Source organism: Alexandromys fortis, unplaced genomic scaffold (genome assembly GCF_014885135.2).
Source record: "Alexandromys fortis isolate MF-2015 unplaced genomic scaffold, M_Fortis_MF-2015_v1.1 scaffold_51, whole genome shotgun sequence".
Lineage (NCBI taxonomy): Eukaryota > Metazoa > Chordata > Mammalia > Rodentia > Cricetidae > Alexandromys > Alexandromys fortis.
The window spans coordinates 988,943-1,005,902 of record NW_026067925.1 but is presented as its reverse complement, the minus strand read 5'-3'; the positions used below and the strand labels follow the sequence as shown (position 1 = coordinate 1,005,902).

General features: G+C 51.6%; 1 protein-coding gene across 2 annotated transcripts in view; it reads left to right on the top strand.

Moving 5' to 3' along the window:
* Nucleotides 1-1,987: 1,987 nt before the first annotated feature.
* Nucleotides 1,988-16,960, top strand: part of Vangl2 (VANGL planar cell polarity protein 2) — a 28,165-nt gene continuing 13,192 nt past the window's right edge. The window contains exons 1-3 of one of the 2 annotated variants that reach the window (XM_050143095.1): nucleotides 1,988-2,290; nucleotides 15,680-15,941; nucleotides 16,099-16,219. In XM_050143095.1, coding sequence (XP_049999052.1) covers nucleotides 15,871-15,941; nucleotides 16,099-16,219 — 192 coding nt within the window. In that variant the 5' untranslated portion in view covers nucleotides 1,988-2,290; nucleotides 15,680-15,870. Of the gene's footprint in view, nucleotides 2,291-2,582; nucleotides 2,704-15,679; nucleotides 15,942-16,098; nucleotides 16,220-16,960 lie in introns of those variants that run through there. The other variant, XM_050143096.1, reaches the window with a different exon arrangement.

The window sequence follows — 16,960 nt, the reverse complement described above, 5'->3', positions numbered from 1 at the left end:
CGTGTACTGACCTGGCATCTTGACTGACATTTCAAGCTTTAACTGGGGCCAGTCTACAAAATCATCTATAATCTAGCTAGGCAGTGGTAGCACATGCCTTTACCCCAGCATCCACAAGGCAGAGGCAGGCAGATCTCTGTGAGTTCAAGGCCAGCCTGGTCTACAGGACAGTCAAGACTGCACAGAGAGACCTTGTATCAAAAAAATAAAAACAAACAAACAAAAACCGACTGTAATTCTCACATCAGATACTCGTTTCCAATTCTTTGAGGGTCTTCTGAGGTTTGGGGAAAAAACTGGCAGAATATGAACATAATATACACTAAACATAGCAGAGGACCTCCAGTGACGTGGCAGCCCCAACACTGTCAAATTATAAACTTGTGTTTAACACTGGAGGCATGCTTTGGACGGGGCAGGGGACTCTGATGTCTTTACTATCTCTTTTTATGGTCTCCTGCTCGCCTGCCATGTGTCCTTCCCTTACATTCCTGGTGTTATGGGACCCCCAGAACAGCCCAGTGTTAGTACAAGATAGACGTAGGTGAATGAGGGCCACTGTGTTTGCACAGGCTGTGGTACTTGAAATGATGACTATTGAAGTCTTGGTGTTAAATTTTTTGCTAACCCATAATGGTTAGCAAAAAAAAAAAAACTAGTGGCCGAGGAAAAGCAAGGGTTTGGGCAAGGTGGACAGGACACATTTGTTTCGGTTCTTCACCTTCCAACGGTCATAACGCAGATAAAGACAACCTGTCCTCATTTGGGGACCGGTTAGATGTACAGCAGTGACAAGGGGGAGTTTTTGGAAAGACTATCAGAGAAAGGAGGCTGGGAGTCGCCTTCCCTGGGATTTCTTAATCACAGGGTTGGGAGGGCAGGTATCAGAATTGAAAGGTGGAGATGGTGGGGTGTTGAGACGTGTGTGAAGATGCTTTTGAAGCCATACTGTTCAAGGTAAGTGGCAGGTTACAGGGTAAATAATACTAGCGGCGATATAATAATACTTTTGCTTTCACTCACTCCAAAGGCAACCTGGCCTTCCCACAGCCACTTTATGGTAGGCTCTCCTCTGTTGGGTTCTTTCCCACTTTAGGAGCTCTGTTTCTTAGTGTGCTCTGAAGTGGAAATGCCAGATATTTTGTGCTAACCTACATTCTCTGGGACCTACTTGCAACGCTAACTACCCAAAAGTCCATGGGTGGAGAGCTAGGAATTCCGCACCGTCCCAGGCATTTTTTACTCTAGGTTCCTGGGAGAAGGCCCCCCTCTCCTCCGCCGCCTGAAGTCGTCGATTCCCCCTCCCCCGTTCCCGTAGGGCAGGATTCCCTTTGTAATTAATCCCAACACTCAAACCAGAGGGGAGGAAAACGTGTTAATGAGCGAGCGTCCCAGTCTGACTAGGCGGTCGTCGCTCACAGCTAGAACACCGAGTAATTAAATTATTTTTGGAAGAAGGGGGGTATGGTGGCGATGGTGTCAGGGAAATTCTGTATACATGGGAGAGGGGCCTGTCTCTTGTCACTAATTAAAATCAGGGATGACCCTTTTCGCAGCTCTGGGCCGGGGGGATCAATCTTCCCACGTCTCAGATTCCAATGGATTTCATGTGGCCGGGTTTGTGGTCCCAAAGAAGAGAATATGGCCAGCATCAGGGCCTAGGGAAAAGGTCTTCAACGGGGGGTCGAAGGAGACAGCCAAGAGGGGCTGCGGGCTGGACCAAAGCCAAGAATCGAGGCAGCATCAAGCCCACCTTCCTGGCCAGGTTCGCAAACCCGGAGAGGATTCCCAGGATCCCGAGGGCGCAGGGCATGGCCAGGCGCAGAGCTGGGGGTGCCACGACTTGGGGAAGAGCCGGGCCGCAGACAATGGACGCAGCGGCGGGAGGGGCGGCGGCTGCGGGAACAGCCGGGAGGCGGCACCTGGGAGCAGGCTCCCCGCCCCCTGCCCCCCTCCGGTCCCCTCCCTCTCTGTCCCCTCCCCCTCCGCCGCCGGCTGGAGATCTGATTCCTGATCCCCGATTGCTTGGTCCTCCTCGGTCCCGCCATGGGAGCCTGAGCGCCCTGCAGTTCCCCCGGCCCCCTGCCCCCGGGGCCTCGAGGGGGAAAGAGGCGAGTGGTCTGGGACGAAGCCGGGGTGAACGACCTTAGGAGCCCCCCTCAACAACCCCCATCGGCCGCGCTGCCGGTCCTGGAGCGCGGAGTTCGGAGCGACCCGGTGCGCTGCGGATACAAAGGCGCGGAGCGGAGCGGGGCGTGCGCCCAGTCCAACCGACTGTTCGCAGCGGCGGGTGAGTGGCGGGCCGCGGGGGCGCGGGCAAAGTTTGCAAAAAAAAAGAAAAAAAGAAAGAAAGAAAGAAAGCAGCAGAAAAAAAAAAAGGAGATCATGCAAAGGATCAGGGAGCGCCCGGCCCTGGAGAAAGCGGGGTGGCTTCTGGGGGAAGGGGGGCTTGAGGCAACCCTCTTCCGGTCTGTTCTCTACTGCCCGGCGGAGTACCCCCAACTTTGGGGAGGGGAAAGGGTGCGTGGGGAAGGGGCGGAGCCCAGGCCTTAAGAGCCGGGGACTTTCCTGGGCTGGGGGCCCGGGTCGGTCGCTTGAACGGTCCCCAGGGAGCCCATTGAAGCTGGGGATTGGGAAGCGTGTGTTGGAGGTGGTGGGAGAGGCCAAGGAAGGATCGGAGGCTGGAGGTATTGGAAGCTAAAGGTATGTCGGGCTGCGTATACACCTTTGAAGTGTCGGGAGGGAAGGGGCAGGTTCATGAACTCTATGTACATGGTGTAGAGTGGATCCCTGAGAGATGGCCCTGGACAGCAGTGTGTGTGTGTGTGTGTGTGTGTGTGTGTGTGTGTGTGTGTGTGTGAGAGAGAGAGAGAGAGAGAGAGAGAGAGAGAGAGAGAGAGAGAGAGAGAGAGAGAGAGACCCAAGGATGGGACTTGCAGCGATACCGGGGAATGTGTGTCGGGGTGGGTTGTGGGAAACGACATCATCTCTCCCTCGTCCTATTTACTCATCGAAGGTCTTGGACACTGCGTTAGTGAGTTTTAAAGGGTTGGTTGGGGGATCAGTATGCATGATTCTTTGTTTTTGTGTGTGTGTGCACGCCTTGACGTGCTGCGTGTTCCCGCAGGTGGGCCCTGGGTTGTAGATGGTTCTCTCTCTCTCTCTCTCTCTCTCTCTCTCTCTCTCTCTCTCTCTCTCTCTCTCTCTCTCTCTCTGTGTGTGTGTGTGTGTGTGTGTGTGTGTGTGTGAGAGAGAGAGAGAGAGAGAGAGAGAGAGAGAGAGAGAGAGAGAGAGCTGGCCACATATCTGTTGTGTGTTTGGTATGTATTTGTGTGTATACTCTAGGGAAGGGGTGTGTATCTGTGTATGTGCTGAGAGAGGGGCTTATAGGAAAGAGGTGGATAGGTATTAGAGAAGGTGGGTTTATAAGAGCAGAATGGGTGGTATATGTGGATAGTTGTGTGTGCACCGGTGTGGTGGGAACGGGTGTGTGTGTGTGTGTGTGAATCTGTGCTCTCGTGAGTAACCTGTACTGATGGGTAGATGTCAATGTGTGTGCCTGCCTTTGCTAGGGTGTGTATTTTTGAGTATGTATTGGGGGTATCTCTTGTCTCTGCAGGCAGATTTTCCTGGCCGAAAGCCCACAGGAAAGGTTGTGCAGGATTTGAATGGCTCTGCCTAGATTCAAGGGTAGTGTCTTGAGGATCTGAGACCCTCATGGGGATCGTGCATTTGGGGGTTAGTGAGCTTTATGAGGTGGTGCGTATTTGGGAAGGTAGACTTTTCTGGAAGATGGCGTGTATTGTGAGGGAGTGGGGAATAGGCTCAGGAGAGGTAGAGGGGCTCTGTAGTCCTAAAGGAATTTTGGGGTTCAATGAGTCAAGGACACACATAAGAGTAGCGACCTTCCCCCACTGTTCTAGGCTGGTCTCTAGTGTTCTTTGAGGCCACATGCATGGCTTCTCTGCCCCAGTTCCTTCTCTGAGGCCACAGTTCTCTTGGAAAGCTGTCTTGAAGGTGACTGCTTCAGAACCCTCCAACTCTGCCCTACCTATAGGATCCGGAGACACGTGTGTGTGTGTGTGCGCGCGCGCGCGCGCGCACTGGGGGGTGAGAAGAAGCATGCACACAGCATGAGACCTGGTAGGGAGGTGCAGGGTTGAGAAAGTGACATGGGGTGCTTCTCTGGGAGTTTCTGCAGGTGTCCGAGTAGTGTGTCCTGTAGTTTCTTGATGAGAAGCCTTGTGTGTGTGTACATGTGTGTACGTTTGTGTGTGCACATATGTGTGAATGCGTGAGTTAATATGTACACGTGTGCTTGTGTTTGTGTTTCTGTGTGAATGTGTCTGTGTGTGAGTTCGTGTGTATGTGTGCTTATGTTCGTGTGTGTGTGTGTGTGTGTGTGTGTGTGTGTGTGTGTGTTGGCGCTGAGCGTGCCAGGGGCCAGATTGTCCACATTGTGGGAAAGGTCCTGCCTTCATCATGAGAATGGGTGGGAAGTCAGAGACCATGAGGGGAACATCTCTTCTCTGAGGAATAGCAGTGGCTACCTTCTTTCTTTCTCTCTTTGCTCTTGTTCATTCTCCTTTGGGGTGAAAGGAAGACCGGGGTGATCATCTCCTCTGGGACCCAAGTCTTGTTCCCAGCTGCACGTTCTCAAGTTCTCAACCATTTCCCACTTGCTGCCAGAGGTTAGTTAGGCGGGGACACCGGTTTTAAGACAGGGGCCCATTAGAGTCCCTGGGTAATTGCAACTGGAATGTTGGTCTCTAATGGGCATGTGCAGTTGGAATGTTCCATCTTTAGTCCTCAGAGCTCCCTACCCTTCATAAAGCCTTTGGAAAGAGTGGAGAGGTTTAGAAAATGTTGGACTAGGAAGAGGAGCAGGCTAGGAAAGGATTAGATGTCCCCTTCCCCACCCCACTGCTCCATTCCTTCAAATCAGACACCAAACCTGCAAAGCGCTTGTGTCTAAGACAAGTGCCTGACTTTTTGGCATGCCTCATTTGCTCAGTTTATGCTCACCACCAGTAGGAGTTGCCCTCCAAGCAGGAGGAACTGTGGTTAGACAATAGGAAGTGCCATTTCAGAAAGTACTTCCAGACTGGAAACCAGTGGCCACATTGGCCCCTCCTTCTCTATTGTCTTGGTCCTGCTTTCTACTTTCTCTAATTCCTACAGGGCTGCCTTCCTTTCTCTTCCTTTGCTCCCTCACCTTCTTGTAGGACTTGAGGAGAGAGATCCCCCTTTCCCTGGCCCTTTGTTCCTTTTAAGCTTTAGGGACTCTGGTTTTCTCTTTTGCTGGCTCCCACACTGTGAGACAAAAGGAAGAGTCAGACAGTTTCACTTAGTCTAAGAGCGATGTGACCGGATGCATGTAATTAAGTTCCATTCCTTAGCCGCCTAGGTGTTCTAAGACACCATCCTCCAAGGCCGCTCTGAGCCCATCCACAAGGAATTTCAAGTCCCCCTCCTGGTACTGTGACTGCTCTCCTGTTGACAATTTGCTCTTTAACTTCTAGCTTTTCCTAATTCTGTGACCTCAGACAAAACAGAGAAGTTTTGTAAAGCCTCACCTGTTACATGGCTTGATGATAAGCCCCACCTCTTAGGTTCATGAGGACCAAGTGAAACAACCTGGGAAGAGTATGTTCCTCAGTGCCAGGCACAGGGGAAATGACTTAGTACGTCCTGGCTGGCGTGGCTTGAATTTTAATCCATGGCTGTAGTAAGCGATGGAGGTCCGGGCAGTGGGGCAGGGGAGTGAGCTAGCTTGCTTTGTGCTCTCCTCTGGCAGATCACAGCCAGTGCGGTCCACTTTCTGCTAGGTGTTGTGAGAAGCACGGGGGATGGAAGGTGAAGAAGACACTGTTCACAGGGGAAGCATGCTTGAACACGTCGATCCCCGTAAGCCCCTGAGTGCCGGATGGAGGTGTATTCTGGAGGCCCTTGCAGCATAGAGTTTGGTTCTGAGGTGGAGTATTGGGCAAGGTTCCTGAAGGAGATGTGTTGGCCGCTGGAGTTTTAGAAGTTAACATGAAATGAACATTAAAGAGAGTGGAGTTTTGTGCACACACGCAGTACTCTGCAGCCATTTCTGCCGAGTTGTGGGACATTTTTGCTAGTCCTGAAGGAACTGCAGGCACACTAAGTTCCCAATGCCCTCTTGTTCAGTTCTTGGCCACCCTTAACCTGCATTCTGTTTCTGTGGAGTTACCTGCTCTGGCTATTTCCTCCAAATTTCATCATCTTATGTCTGGATTCCTCCACTGAACATGTTTGAAAGGCTTAGTCTTGTGGCAGCATGTATGTACATCGCTCCTTTTTATGGCTTAGTAATATTCTACTACACACATATTTCTTAGAAGACCCCATTTATCTCTCACTATCCTCTCTCTATCATCTACCTATCTATCTATCTGCCTGTCTTCTATCTATCTATCTATCTATCTATCTATCTATCTATCTACCTACCTACCTACCTACCTACCTATCCATCTATCTATCTATCTATCTTGAGGCAAAGTCTTGCTTTTTATCTTTGCTGACCTGGAACTCGTAGAGATCTGCTTGCCTCTCTGGCTCAGTCCTGTGCCATCACGCCTGGCCCTTAGCAGTTTTTCAAGGAAAGAAAGACGGAGAGACCTGAGGAGGGCTGGCTGGTAGAGGCTGGTAGAGGCTGAGCACGAGCAGGAAGGAGACTGGGGGGTTTGGTCCTGCTGGATCTTGAAGTACGAAGTGAGGATTTGGTCTCAGTTTCCCTAGCTATAAAACAGAATTAATGATCCCTTTTCTTTCCTGTCTGTGGTGTTTGTTGGTAGAAGTGGCTGCATCGGGGAGAGAGACTGGGATGATAGTCTGTCTCTTCTCAGGTCTTTTTTTTTTTTTTAAACCTACTGTTTCCTCCTCTCTCCTCGAAGCTCCCACCTGTGCCCTGTGCGTGCTTCTACTCTCATCCCTGTGCGAATTCGTCTTCCTGCTTTGCCTCCAATCAATTTCCTCTCTCTCTGAGTTGACCTGAAGCCTCTCGCCCTCTACAGGTGGGTAGTCCTGTGCTGCGTGTGATATTGATAGCAGAGATGTGACGGGCTCTATCGTGTTTGGTCTTCGACAGCCATTTGTCACTTTCTCAACGGTGACCTGGACAGAACTTTTCATCTCTTTTATTCCCCCTTCTGCATGGTGCAGAGTGGGAGGCAGAGGCTTCTGTGGTGGGGCCCTTTGGAAATGAGCTGTTGCCTTGCCAGTCTGATGCCCCTGGCAAGGTTGGTAATTACAGACAAGACAGCTGGGGATGGGCTTGGGAGAAGCAAGCGTGGAATCAGCAGCACTGGGGCTATCCTGGTAATCAGGGTGGGGCCCTGAGAGGGGCGAGTAGGCAGTAGCTGGGGGGCTGGGGTGGGGCAGGAGCCTTGGGGTCTCCTTCCTCTTCCCATCGATGAGTGGCTAGGATGAGAGACTGGAGCAGAGTGGCAAGACATTGGATCCTGGCCTGACCTCACTGAAGAAGAGAGAAGCTAGGGGACCCAAGAGCTCCCGAGGAAATGGATCACTGTAGGATTAGTTCTGGCTGAGGCCCATGTTGGGGAGGAACCACCTCTGCATCCTCCTTATTCTGAGTGGAATCTATTTTTTATAATGAGGTTAGAGGAAAAGAAGCTGAAGGATTGACTATCCGGTACCTAAAAAGAGCTGGGAAACAAACCTTTCACTGAGCATCAATTTTTAATCTATCATCTATAGGTCTAGCTATCTTTTGTTTTTTTTGAAACAGGGTCTCACTCACTGTGTGGCCCCTGACTGGCCTGAAACTTTCTTTGTAGAGCACATTGGCCTCAAACTCACATAGGTCTGCCTGCCTTTGCCTCTGAAGTGCCTGGATCACAAAAATATGTGACTGTCATACCTGGCCTGATGGAGCATCTTGTATATTACAGCTTCTTTGACGTACTAGATACATTATATGGAAAACTATTGTCCCCATTTTACAGCCAGGAAAATAAGCTCAGAGAAGGCAAGGGAGTCTTTAAGATGGCGTAGCCCCTAAAGGCTGGGCTTGATCTCTGTAATTTCTGTGCTCTTTGGTCTTCCCTTTCCCAAAGTGCTCTCGTCACGTCTGCGGCTGTCATCCCAATCTTATCTGATTGCTCCTTCTTGGCTTTAATCTTGAACGTGACTAATTTCCTCTTCCGCCTTGGAAAGCTAACTTGAGTCCATATAGCCTGATGAGTAGAGACACCTTCTAAGGATGAGAACCAGATGGGGCCTTATTGGAGAAACCCAGGCTTTTCCTGGGGGTGGGCACCTCATTGTCTAAGCCATGGCAGGACTCCTGTTGGCGCTGAAGCTCTTCCCTTCTGTGTGGAGCAGGCGCTCAGCCAAGAGAATAAGCTTCGCTACCGTAGCTCATGGAGTCTTGTGTGGAGGGGGATCTTGCCATCCTCGTCATAGGATTGTCTCACAGTCGTTACTGTAGTACCTCAAGTTCTGCTCTCACTGGCGCCCGGCTCCCTCGGCCTGGATGGAAGACAAGAGGGGGTTTGTGAATGGGGGCTCCAGCTTTTTAGGATAAGCGGAGGAGGTCAGGCAGAAACAGGTGCTGAGCCTGACGCGTGATGTGGTAACTCAGAAAACAGCCAAGTGTGAACAGAAACACATATTTTGTCACCTGCTCTACTCCAGGAATGGAAGTGGCAGATATAAGGATGGGGGAGTTGATCATCTTCAGAAAGAGCGAGAATCTGAATCTCGGGTGAGGGAGGTGGGTGTTGTCAGGAGGGCGGAGGCTGGTTGGAACTCAGGCCTTTCGGCCTGCTCAGTGTTCCTCGATATGAGTGGCCCTGGGCTGAGGTGGGTGGAGGAGGTTTTATGGAGAACCCCAGGCCTACCCGCCCCCCAACACACACACTGTGTCTCACACCTTGAGGCTCACTCTACTGCTTCCCCATACAATCCGGCCTTCACCCACAGTGTCCCATATGTCTCTTCCCCCACACTCCTTCCCCACGTCTCAGCGCTCCTGGTCGACTTTGCCAGCCTGAGGTTGGCTGACTTCCCCTTCCTAAATAACTCTTCCTGCCTTGAGGCAGGGGCTGAGTGAACAGGCGTCGAGGTCTCTTGGGGTCAGAGACAGTTGAGGCCTCCTTAGGATAGCTTCAGGATGGCATTTAGTATGACCGTGTATGGGGGAAGTGGGCCTGTGGGTCAGCACAGCTCACCTCCTTCCTCTTGTCCTTCCGTTTTTCCTCCTTAGTCTGTCCACACCTCACCTGGCATGTGGGGAGGGGCCTCTTTTGCCACAACCTGGGAGGCAGCAGCTCAAAGCCCAGTGGGTGGTGAAAATTAAATAGGGCATCCTGGCATTTCAGTCCCGGTTGCCTCCGTACAAGTTCTGTGTCCTCTCTCTCTCTCTCTCCCTATAGCCTCAACCTGGGAAAGATGCCAAAGGGAATGTTCACCCCTCAACATCCTGCTCGAGATTGACCAGGGATGAGTCTAGGAGAAACTAGAGGATGGGGTGCTATGGGCTGTGTGTGTGTGTGTGTGTGTGTGTGTGTGCTGGATTGGGGGTAGGGACTCTGAGAGCCGAGTGGGGGTAGGGGTGCGAGAGAGAGCAGAACAGGTCTCTACAGAACCTGCCTAGCCAGGGTGGGTGGAGCTGGGTGGGGCAGGCAGGAACCATTCCAGGTTTCAGAAGGGGAACTAGAATGTATGCGTGTCGGTGTTTCGTGTCTGGGTTTGGAGGGTATCCTCCACGCTGATCTGCTTCACATCAAGGGAAATTACAGAAGGTGGAAAGGGGCGTGGCTCTACTTTCTAGCACCTTCCTTCCTAGTTAGTATCTGGTACCCTGGCAGGAGCCCATCTGTGGTCTCTTCCCTGCTCCTCTGCCCCTCCCCTGCGAGGGGAAGGCTCCTGCCCCCACCCTGGGGCTGTGAGGATGGTGAGCTCATGTCTGGCCCTCCTAGGAGAGTGCTTGGTTAGCAGTACGGGGGTGGGGCACTTGGTGCCAGCCCCTGGGCACCTGGTCTTGTAGCCTTCCCACTGGGCCCCCTGAGATCCAGCTGCCTTCTTGGCCTCTTGGGTCACTAGAGTCACTGGGTCTATTCTGACTACTTAAAAGAGTGAGTCGAGAGCCCATTTTTAGGCTGAGGGTGGTCCTCGCCCATTCTGTGCCTTGGTTCTTTCTGTGATGGGAAGGACCTGGCATGAGCCTCTTGGAATGGGAGGCTTGCCCATGTCCAAGGCTGGATGCGGAGGAATGAAGGTGTGCTGATGTTCTTTGGAGCCGTGGCTGGTTACGTAGGGATTCTTTGCTATTGGGTTTAGGCCTGCCTGACCTCTGATCGTTTTCACTGGTGGGAAGGCTCAAGGCAGGAGTCAGCAAATCTTCCCCTTCCCTCAGATTCTTCTAGTGTTGTCTGTTGAAAGGGCAAGAGGGAGGCTCGCAGAAGAATCTGATTGCTCTTGAAGAGAAATTTCCCCAGCAATAAGAGGCCAGAATGGGCTGTCATGGAAGCAGTGAGCACTGGCCAGCCACTTCCTTCCCTTCACTGGGCCTTACTGTAAAACTCGGTTGGTTTTAGGGCTCCGAGTTACCATTCAGCTAATGCTTGCAGTAGCTGAGAGAATTGGGTGGGTCAGTTCACTGTCTCTGGGTATAGGAGAGATGAGGGCAGAATCAGAGAGCTCTACCCCTTTCTTCAGAGATCTGAGTTAGGTGTCTGTATTTCACCCACATCAAAAGCCTTGAGTCTCTACTGTTGCCTGACAGGGCTACCTGTTTGGACGCATCTCAGACATCCCAGGGATAGTGTGGTAAAGACCAAAGGAACCTCTAAACCTTCTCTCTGCCTCTTGATGATGAGCTTTATGACTAGGTGCTCCACTTCCGGCCAGATAGCTAATCAGTAAACCCCACTCCCCAAGTAGGCACTCAGCACTTGTGAGAGCTACCTAGGCGTCCCTCACCTCTCTACGGGCTGTGGTGCAGAAGTGGGGCCAGGCCAGATACAGGACGACCGTGACTCTTGTGTAGGAATCAGAAGGCTGTAATGGGCAAGCTCCCACAGATGGGTGCCTCTCCAGGAGACCTCCTGGTCCCTGGCTGGGAAGGGGGAATGTGCTCTCCTAGAGACAGACTCCTGTCTAAGCAGCACTTTTAGCTTCCCGTCCTACTTTCTTCTCCTCAGGAACAGGTACCTCCGCCCTGCAGGCCTGCTACTTCCAACCCTGTCATACGGGTATAGACGAAGAACGCCGCTTCTGAGGTGTGCACTGGGCATCTGTCCCTTCCCTACCTTTCTCTGGCTGAGTCACCCAGGCTCTCAGATGCTTCCCAGATGTGTCCTTGTTGTGTTTTGCCTCATGTCCCCATGCTGGGTCTAAAGGCCGGGGCTACTGCAGTGGCAGAAGGGGGTGGTGACCATAGGCTCCCATGCCTGGTTGTTGTCCTGAGCACCTGCCACATGTGGGGCGCCTGTGTGTGTGTGCATGTGTGCGCACACGCAGAACACTCGACTGACACTCAGCTGTTCCTGCGAGTGGCAAATGAGGAAGGCTCGTTTTGTCCTGGTCTGTATTTACCCGGCACCCATATCTACCCACGTACCATGTACCCCAGGGCCCTCTTGCCAAGTTTTCAGTTTATTTTTTTTTCTAGAGGCCTCCAATTGTTTCTTGAAGAAACCCGATCCCAAGCTTAGACAAAAGCTGGGGCTGCCAGAGGAGAAACCCCATTCTCTCCCCCTCTGTCTCATTCTACCACCTCTATAACCTTTCTCGCTTTGGATGCTGGGTATGGGTTCCAGGACCTGGCTGCCATCACCTAGGCAACAGGGGGCTTTGGTTGCTATGGTGATCAATGTGGGAGAAGCTGGGCAGCCGGGACAAAAGCCCCCACATTCCCCTTGGCCCTCCCCCCCAATTCCCTTGGGGTGATACTGAGACACATTCCATTAATTTTATTTCTGAAAGGCCTTTGGAGGGGAGAAGGGTCTCCTTTTTGTGTGGGGCTCTCTTTGCTCTCTCCCTCTCCTCTTTGGCCTCCTTTTAACCCCAGATAATCCATGGCTGGTTTGAGTAGGGGACGAGGTGCCTGTGTTTGTGTCTTGAGGAGTACAGGGGGTGAGTTGAAAAACAGTGGGGCATATTCCCTTTTTACAGCCTCCCACTCTCTGCCCCTCAGCTGGGTGCAGCTCTCTGCCCTGTGCCAAGTCCAGACTTCTCTCCTGTCTTTTCATCGCTCTGACATTTCTACTTGTTGATCTCATCCACTGATCCCCTCCCCCACTTTGTTTCCTGGGAACACTGCCCACCCGGGAGACCCTCCAAACCTGATCCTTGAGACCGATTAAGTAGGAGGTGGGGGGATCTTCTGCCTGTCTTTTTGCCTACCTCTCATCCCTTCCCAATGCTGCGATTAGCTCGCCCCCTTGGGTACCTAAAGGGACAGCAGGCAAAGGCTTCAGAAGTGGTCCTCTGTGGCCCCTGTGTTTGGGTAGTTGAGGGAGGAGCACGTTTTATTGCATTTTGGGGAGCCCTCTGTATTCCAGGGCTGCGGGGTTTGTCTTTTGCTAGTGAGGAAGGGAGTGGATCCAGGCCAAGTAACTCAGAACAAAGACTTGGGAGATGGCTGGCACCCTGTCTGGCTTGACATTTATCTGTAGGGGAAACAGCGGCTTCACCTCACATCTGGGTGTGTTTGAAGTAGTGGGTCTGGTTGGGATGTGTGTGTGTGTGCGCGAGTTCTTTATTTAGTCGTACAATTTATTTATACCACCGCCTTCCCTAGTATCAGAGGAAGTGGTTGGGGACTGGAGTTTGAGAGCTTATTAATTGCTTAACTATTAGTAGCTGTACAGCGTAGAAAGCACTCCTTTCATCCCCGTGTTCCTTGCTGCTACCCCATGAAGGAGGTATCATCACCTTATTTTACCCAAGGGCCCACCGGGCCACTAGCACAAAAGGGTTAGTAACTTGCCCACAGCTAAGACAGCTCAGCAATGGGAGAGGGAGCCTTTAAAGCCAGGTCTTTGTGTAAATCCAGGCTCTTTTTGCTGTTGGCTCTGGCAGATAGAGTGCAGGTATTCGGGGATGGGGATGGCGAAGGAGAGGGCTCTAGTATCTGTCTGGATCTAATCCATGGCATTTCTTTGTCCTTTTATTTCACCCCCCCCCCCTTTCCCCCAATCTGCTGGTTTCAGAGCCTCCTGGGAAAGTTCAGTGTTTAAGAGGAGAACTAGAAAGAATAGGTGGGAACCACATCAAAAAGTGGTGTGGCCGCGACTGTCTGAGCCACGTGGAGGAGTAAACCAGTAGAGTGGGTCCCCAGGGGAGGGGTGGAGAAATCCCACATGTGATTTGCAGGCAGAGGGATGAGCATGGGACGGGCCCTGTTTATGGTTCTGTTTAGAGAGGTTCAGGTTCGGGTTGAATTATATTTGTCCCAAAGTATGTCTCTATCACATAGTGCTTTGATGTGGGGGTATTGATATCACTGGCTCATGGATCGCTTCCACGTCACTCTGTTAGGCGGAGAAATGAATAGGTTTCACACTGATGCTTATGTCCCTGCAGTTTCCCTGACAGACAAGCGTGTTCGTTTACTAGGTGGGTATCGGTTACTTGCCCTGTACCCACAGGAGGAAAGATGTCTGCGAATATGTATGACTTAATCTGCGCCTTCACTTGTTGGTGATTTAAAGTGGTTGGAAAAAAGGTAACTCCACAAAGCAAGTCTGTTTCAGTGCGTAAAACAGTGGGCTTCTCAGTGGACCTGGCTGTGTTTATTCCTCCCTGGAAGTCCACTTGTCTTATTGGTCGCCCGAGATTACATTCTACTGACCTCTGGACTCTCCTTTTAAACCTTTATGCTGGACACCCTCCCTTCCATTTCTTGCATCTAATTATGAAGTTTTCTCCTGAGCTCAGTGCAGGGTCTCTGCCTGTGGCCCCTACATCCAGCTCAGACTCCAGTTCCTTGGATGCCAAACTGTCCAGTTCCTCATAGGCATGACCTTCAATGCGTGGGGCATAGTCCTTACAACCCTTCTTTTCACACATAATTCTTCAGAAACACTGTCCCCCCAACCATGTCTTCTAATAATCTGCCTTACCAGAGTCTCAGCACCTTCTCCCTTGCTCAGGCTAGGTCGGTCTGTCTATCTATCTATCTATCTATCTATCTATCTATCTATCTATCTATCTATCTTAATTTTGGTTGTGTTTTACTTACTTATTTTATGTGCGTGATTAGGTGTTTTTGTTGCTCCTCACCCCCTCAGCCAGCCTTTCACCAGGTCTGGTTGGTTCTGGGAGTCCATTTCTTTCCTCCTTCTTGGTTCTGGTGGCCAAGTCTTCCTGCCGTGGACCCTCCTCACTGATCTCTCCATTTCTGCCGCTTCTTCTTTCCAACCCAAATCTGTACAGCAAAATAGTCTCCTGATAACCTTGGAATAAAACCCGACCTCTTCACTTGCCGCCCGCTGCTTCTGTCTTCCTCTCTTGTCCTCAGCTGTGTTGGTGGTTGTGCCTTAAATTCACAAGCGCTTTCTCGACTTGACCTTCCCTGGTGTGGTGTCGCTTCTTCCCCTCCTGGAACTTTTTCTTCCTTTCTTCGGCTTCCATTTAAGTGTTGTTTTCCAGTGTTTCCAGACACTCAGTTTAAAGCATCTCCGTGGGGCTGGAAATGTAGCTAGCTCAGTGGTAGAATGCCTGCTTAGAACACAGGGTTCGGTACCTGACACCTTTGCCTGTTGTCGGCTAAGCTCCACCACACTGACATGGCTGCTTGTATTTATTGGCTTAGTTGCTTAGCGTACATCTTCCCCCAAACTATAAACTCAGAGTCAGTTACACCACAGTACCCAGGGCATAGCAAAGTATATAGTTCAAAGTAGGTGTGTTAGAGAGGTTTGCCCAATCACTGAGTGAAGACGGGACGTTCTCAGGGCAGGGTGATGGCTTAAGTTAGTGTTGGCAGCATCAGTGGAGAAGATGGCCCCAGTTGCTAGAGTAGCTGGGACTTTTGTGAGAGCTGGGGCTGGGCTCTGAAGGATGGGTGGTGCTTAGAGATTCGGGGAGGAGATACCATCCTCTGCTGCAGAGTTGTGCAGTGTAGATAAGGGAGGCTGCCCACCAGCCCAAAGTGGAGATAGATTTGAATCTTGCTTGTCCAGAGATTTCAGGTGTTTGGAAGATGCTTCTGTTTGTTTTCTGCTGTCAGGCTACATCCTTCATCCACCCATCAATGAGAGAGAGAGAGAGAGAGAGAGAGAGAGAGGTTATGTTTGTGAGTTTGTACATACGTCATACGTCCATGTATACGTCCATGTGTCTCTAAGTCTCTGTCTTCCTGGCTGAGAATAGGAGAGTACTGCTTTGATTCTTCCCAATGGGGCATCCAAGCTGGATTATTCGGGGTGTCCTTGCCCTGGGAGCCTGTGCCAGTATTTCCTCCAGCCCTGAATACTGGGCACACTGTGGGTGAAGGATCTTTCTAGCTGGCGGAGCAGGAGGAGCTGAGCCCATTGAACAGAACAGGAACCAAAAATGAGGTAGTCTCAGGTAGTGTCTGGGCTTACCTGAGCTTCTGGTGACATTTGGGCATGGTTTTCTTTTCTGTCTTCACTCATGGGGGAACCCAGGCTACCCCTAAGCAACTGCTTTATCTCCTCAGCTGTCGCCGCTTGAATTTCTCTGAGATAAGCCCACTCGTCCAGCAAAATAGAGTCCCTCAGGGTGACAGTTGACTTCCTAAAGGTGCCTCTTGGCCTGAAGAAGCCTGTGCTAAAGGAGGTGGCTGTGGGGCCCCCCAAGAGGCCCCAGCCCGCGACCCTGGAGCGCTACAAGGCACGGCGTTCAGACGCCATGGACACCGAGTCCCAGTACTCGGGCTATTCTTACAAGTCGGGCCATTCCCGCAGCTCCAGAAAGCACAGGTGTGTCCAGCTGAATGGTGGGGAGGGCCCGGCTGGTAGAGAGGTGGTGTGTGCTGAGGTGGTTGGTGGTGGGTGGGCAGGGTAGGGGTCTCCTGAAAGGACCTTTAAGACTCCCCTCTTGACCTTTTGTTCCTGTTTCTCCGACTTCCTGCTGCAGGGACCGCCGGGACCGGCACCGCTCTAAGAGCCGGGATGGGAGCCGTGGAGATAAATCAGTGACGATCCAGGCTCCAGGAGAGCCCCTGCTGGACAATGAGTCCACGAGGGGAGATGAGCGGGTGAGCATTAGGAGTGAAATGGGTTAGAGCTAACATTTTCTGATCCCTTGAGGGAGTTCGAGGCTCCACTAGGCAAGGGAAGGGCCGAGATAAGTATCTGGTCTCCTAGGACAGTTACAGGATCCAGAAGGGTATCTTTTCGTTTGTTTTTCAAGGCAAGGTCTCTTTTTGTAACCCAGGCTAGACTTGGACTCATTATGTAGCCCAGACTGGTCTTAGGTTTTCTTTTGTTTTGTTGTTGTGGTTGCGAGACAGGGCCTCAAAGTGTAGCCCAGGCTAGCGTCAAACTCAAAGAGATCCGCCTGCCTCTGCCCCGAGTGCTGGGATTAAAGGTGTGCGCCACTATCCCTGGTCCCCAGACTGGTTTTAAAATGGTACCCTCGTGTCTCTGACTCCCAGATGTCGGGGTTACAGCTGTGCGCTACTATTCCCTTCCTTAGTTTAAGGTTCCAAGGTGGGGCCCTGTTGGAATTCAGGGAATTTTAGTGGAAAACTACCCCTTCTCAAGCGGTGGAGGGGGTTTAGCTGAGTAAGGAGAAGTGGGCCGCTCCTCTGAGGCTCCGCTTAGTCTGGCAGGCTGGTGCAGGTTGGAGTAGGAGGGCAGCAGTCTTGGTGGGAAGACGACAGGTTTCCCTTGAGTCTCAGGATTGCGCCCTCTGCTGTCAGCGTGTGGAAATAGCATCACCTAGGTCCTAGGGAAAGAGGAGAGGCTGAGCAGTTAAGGAAGGTACCTAGGAAAAG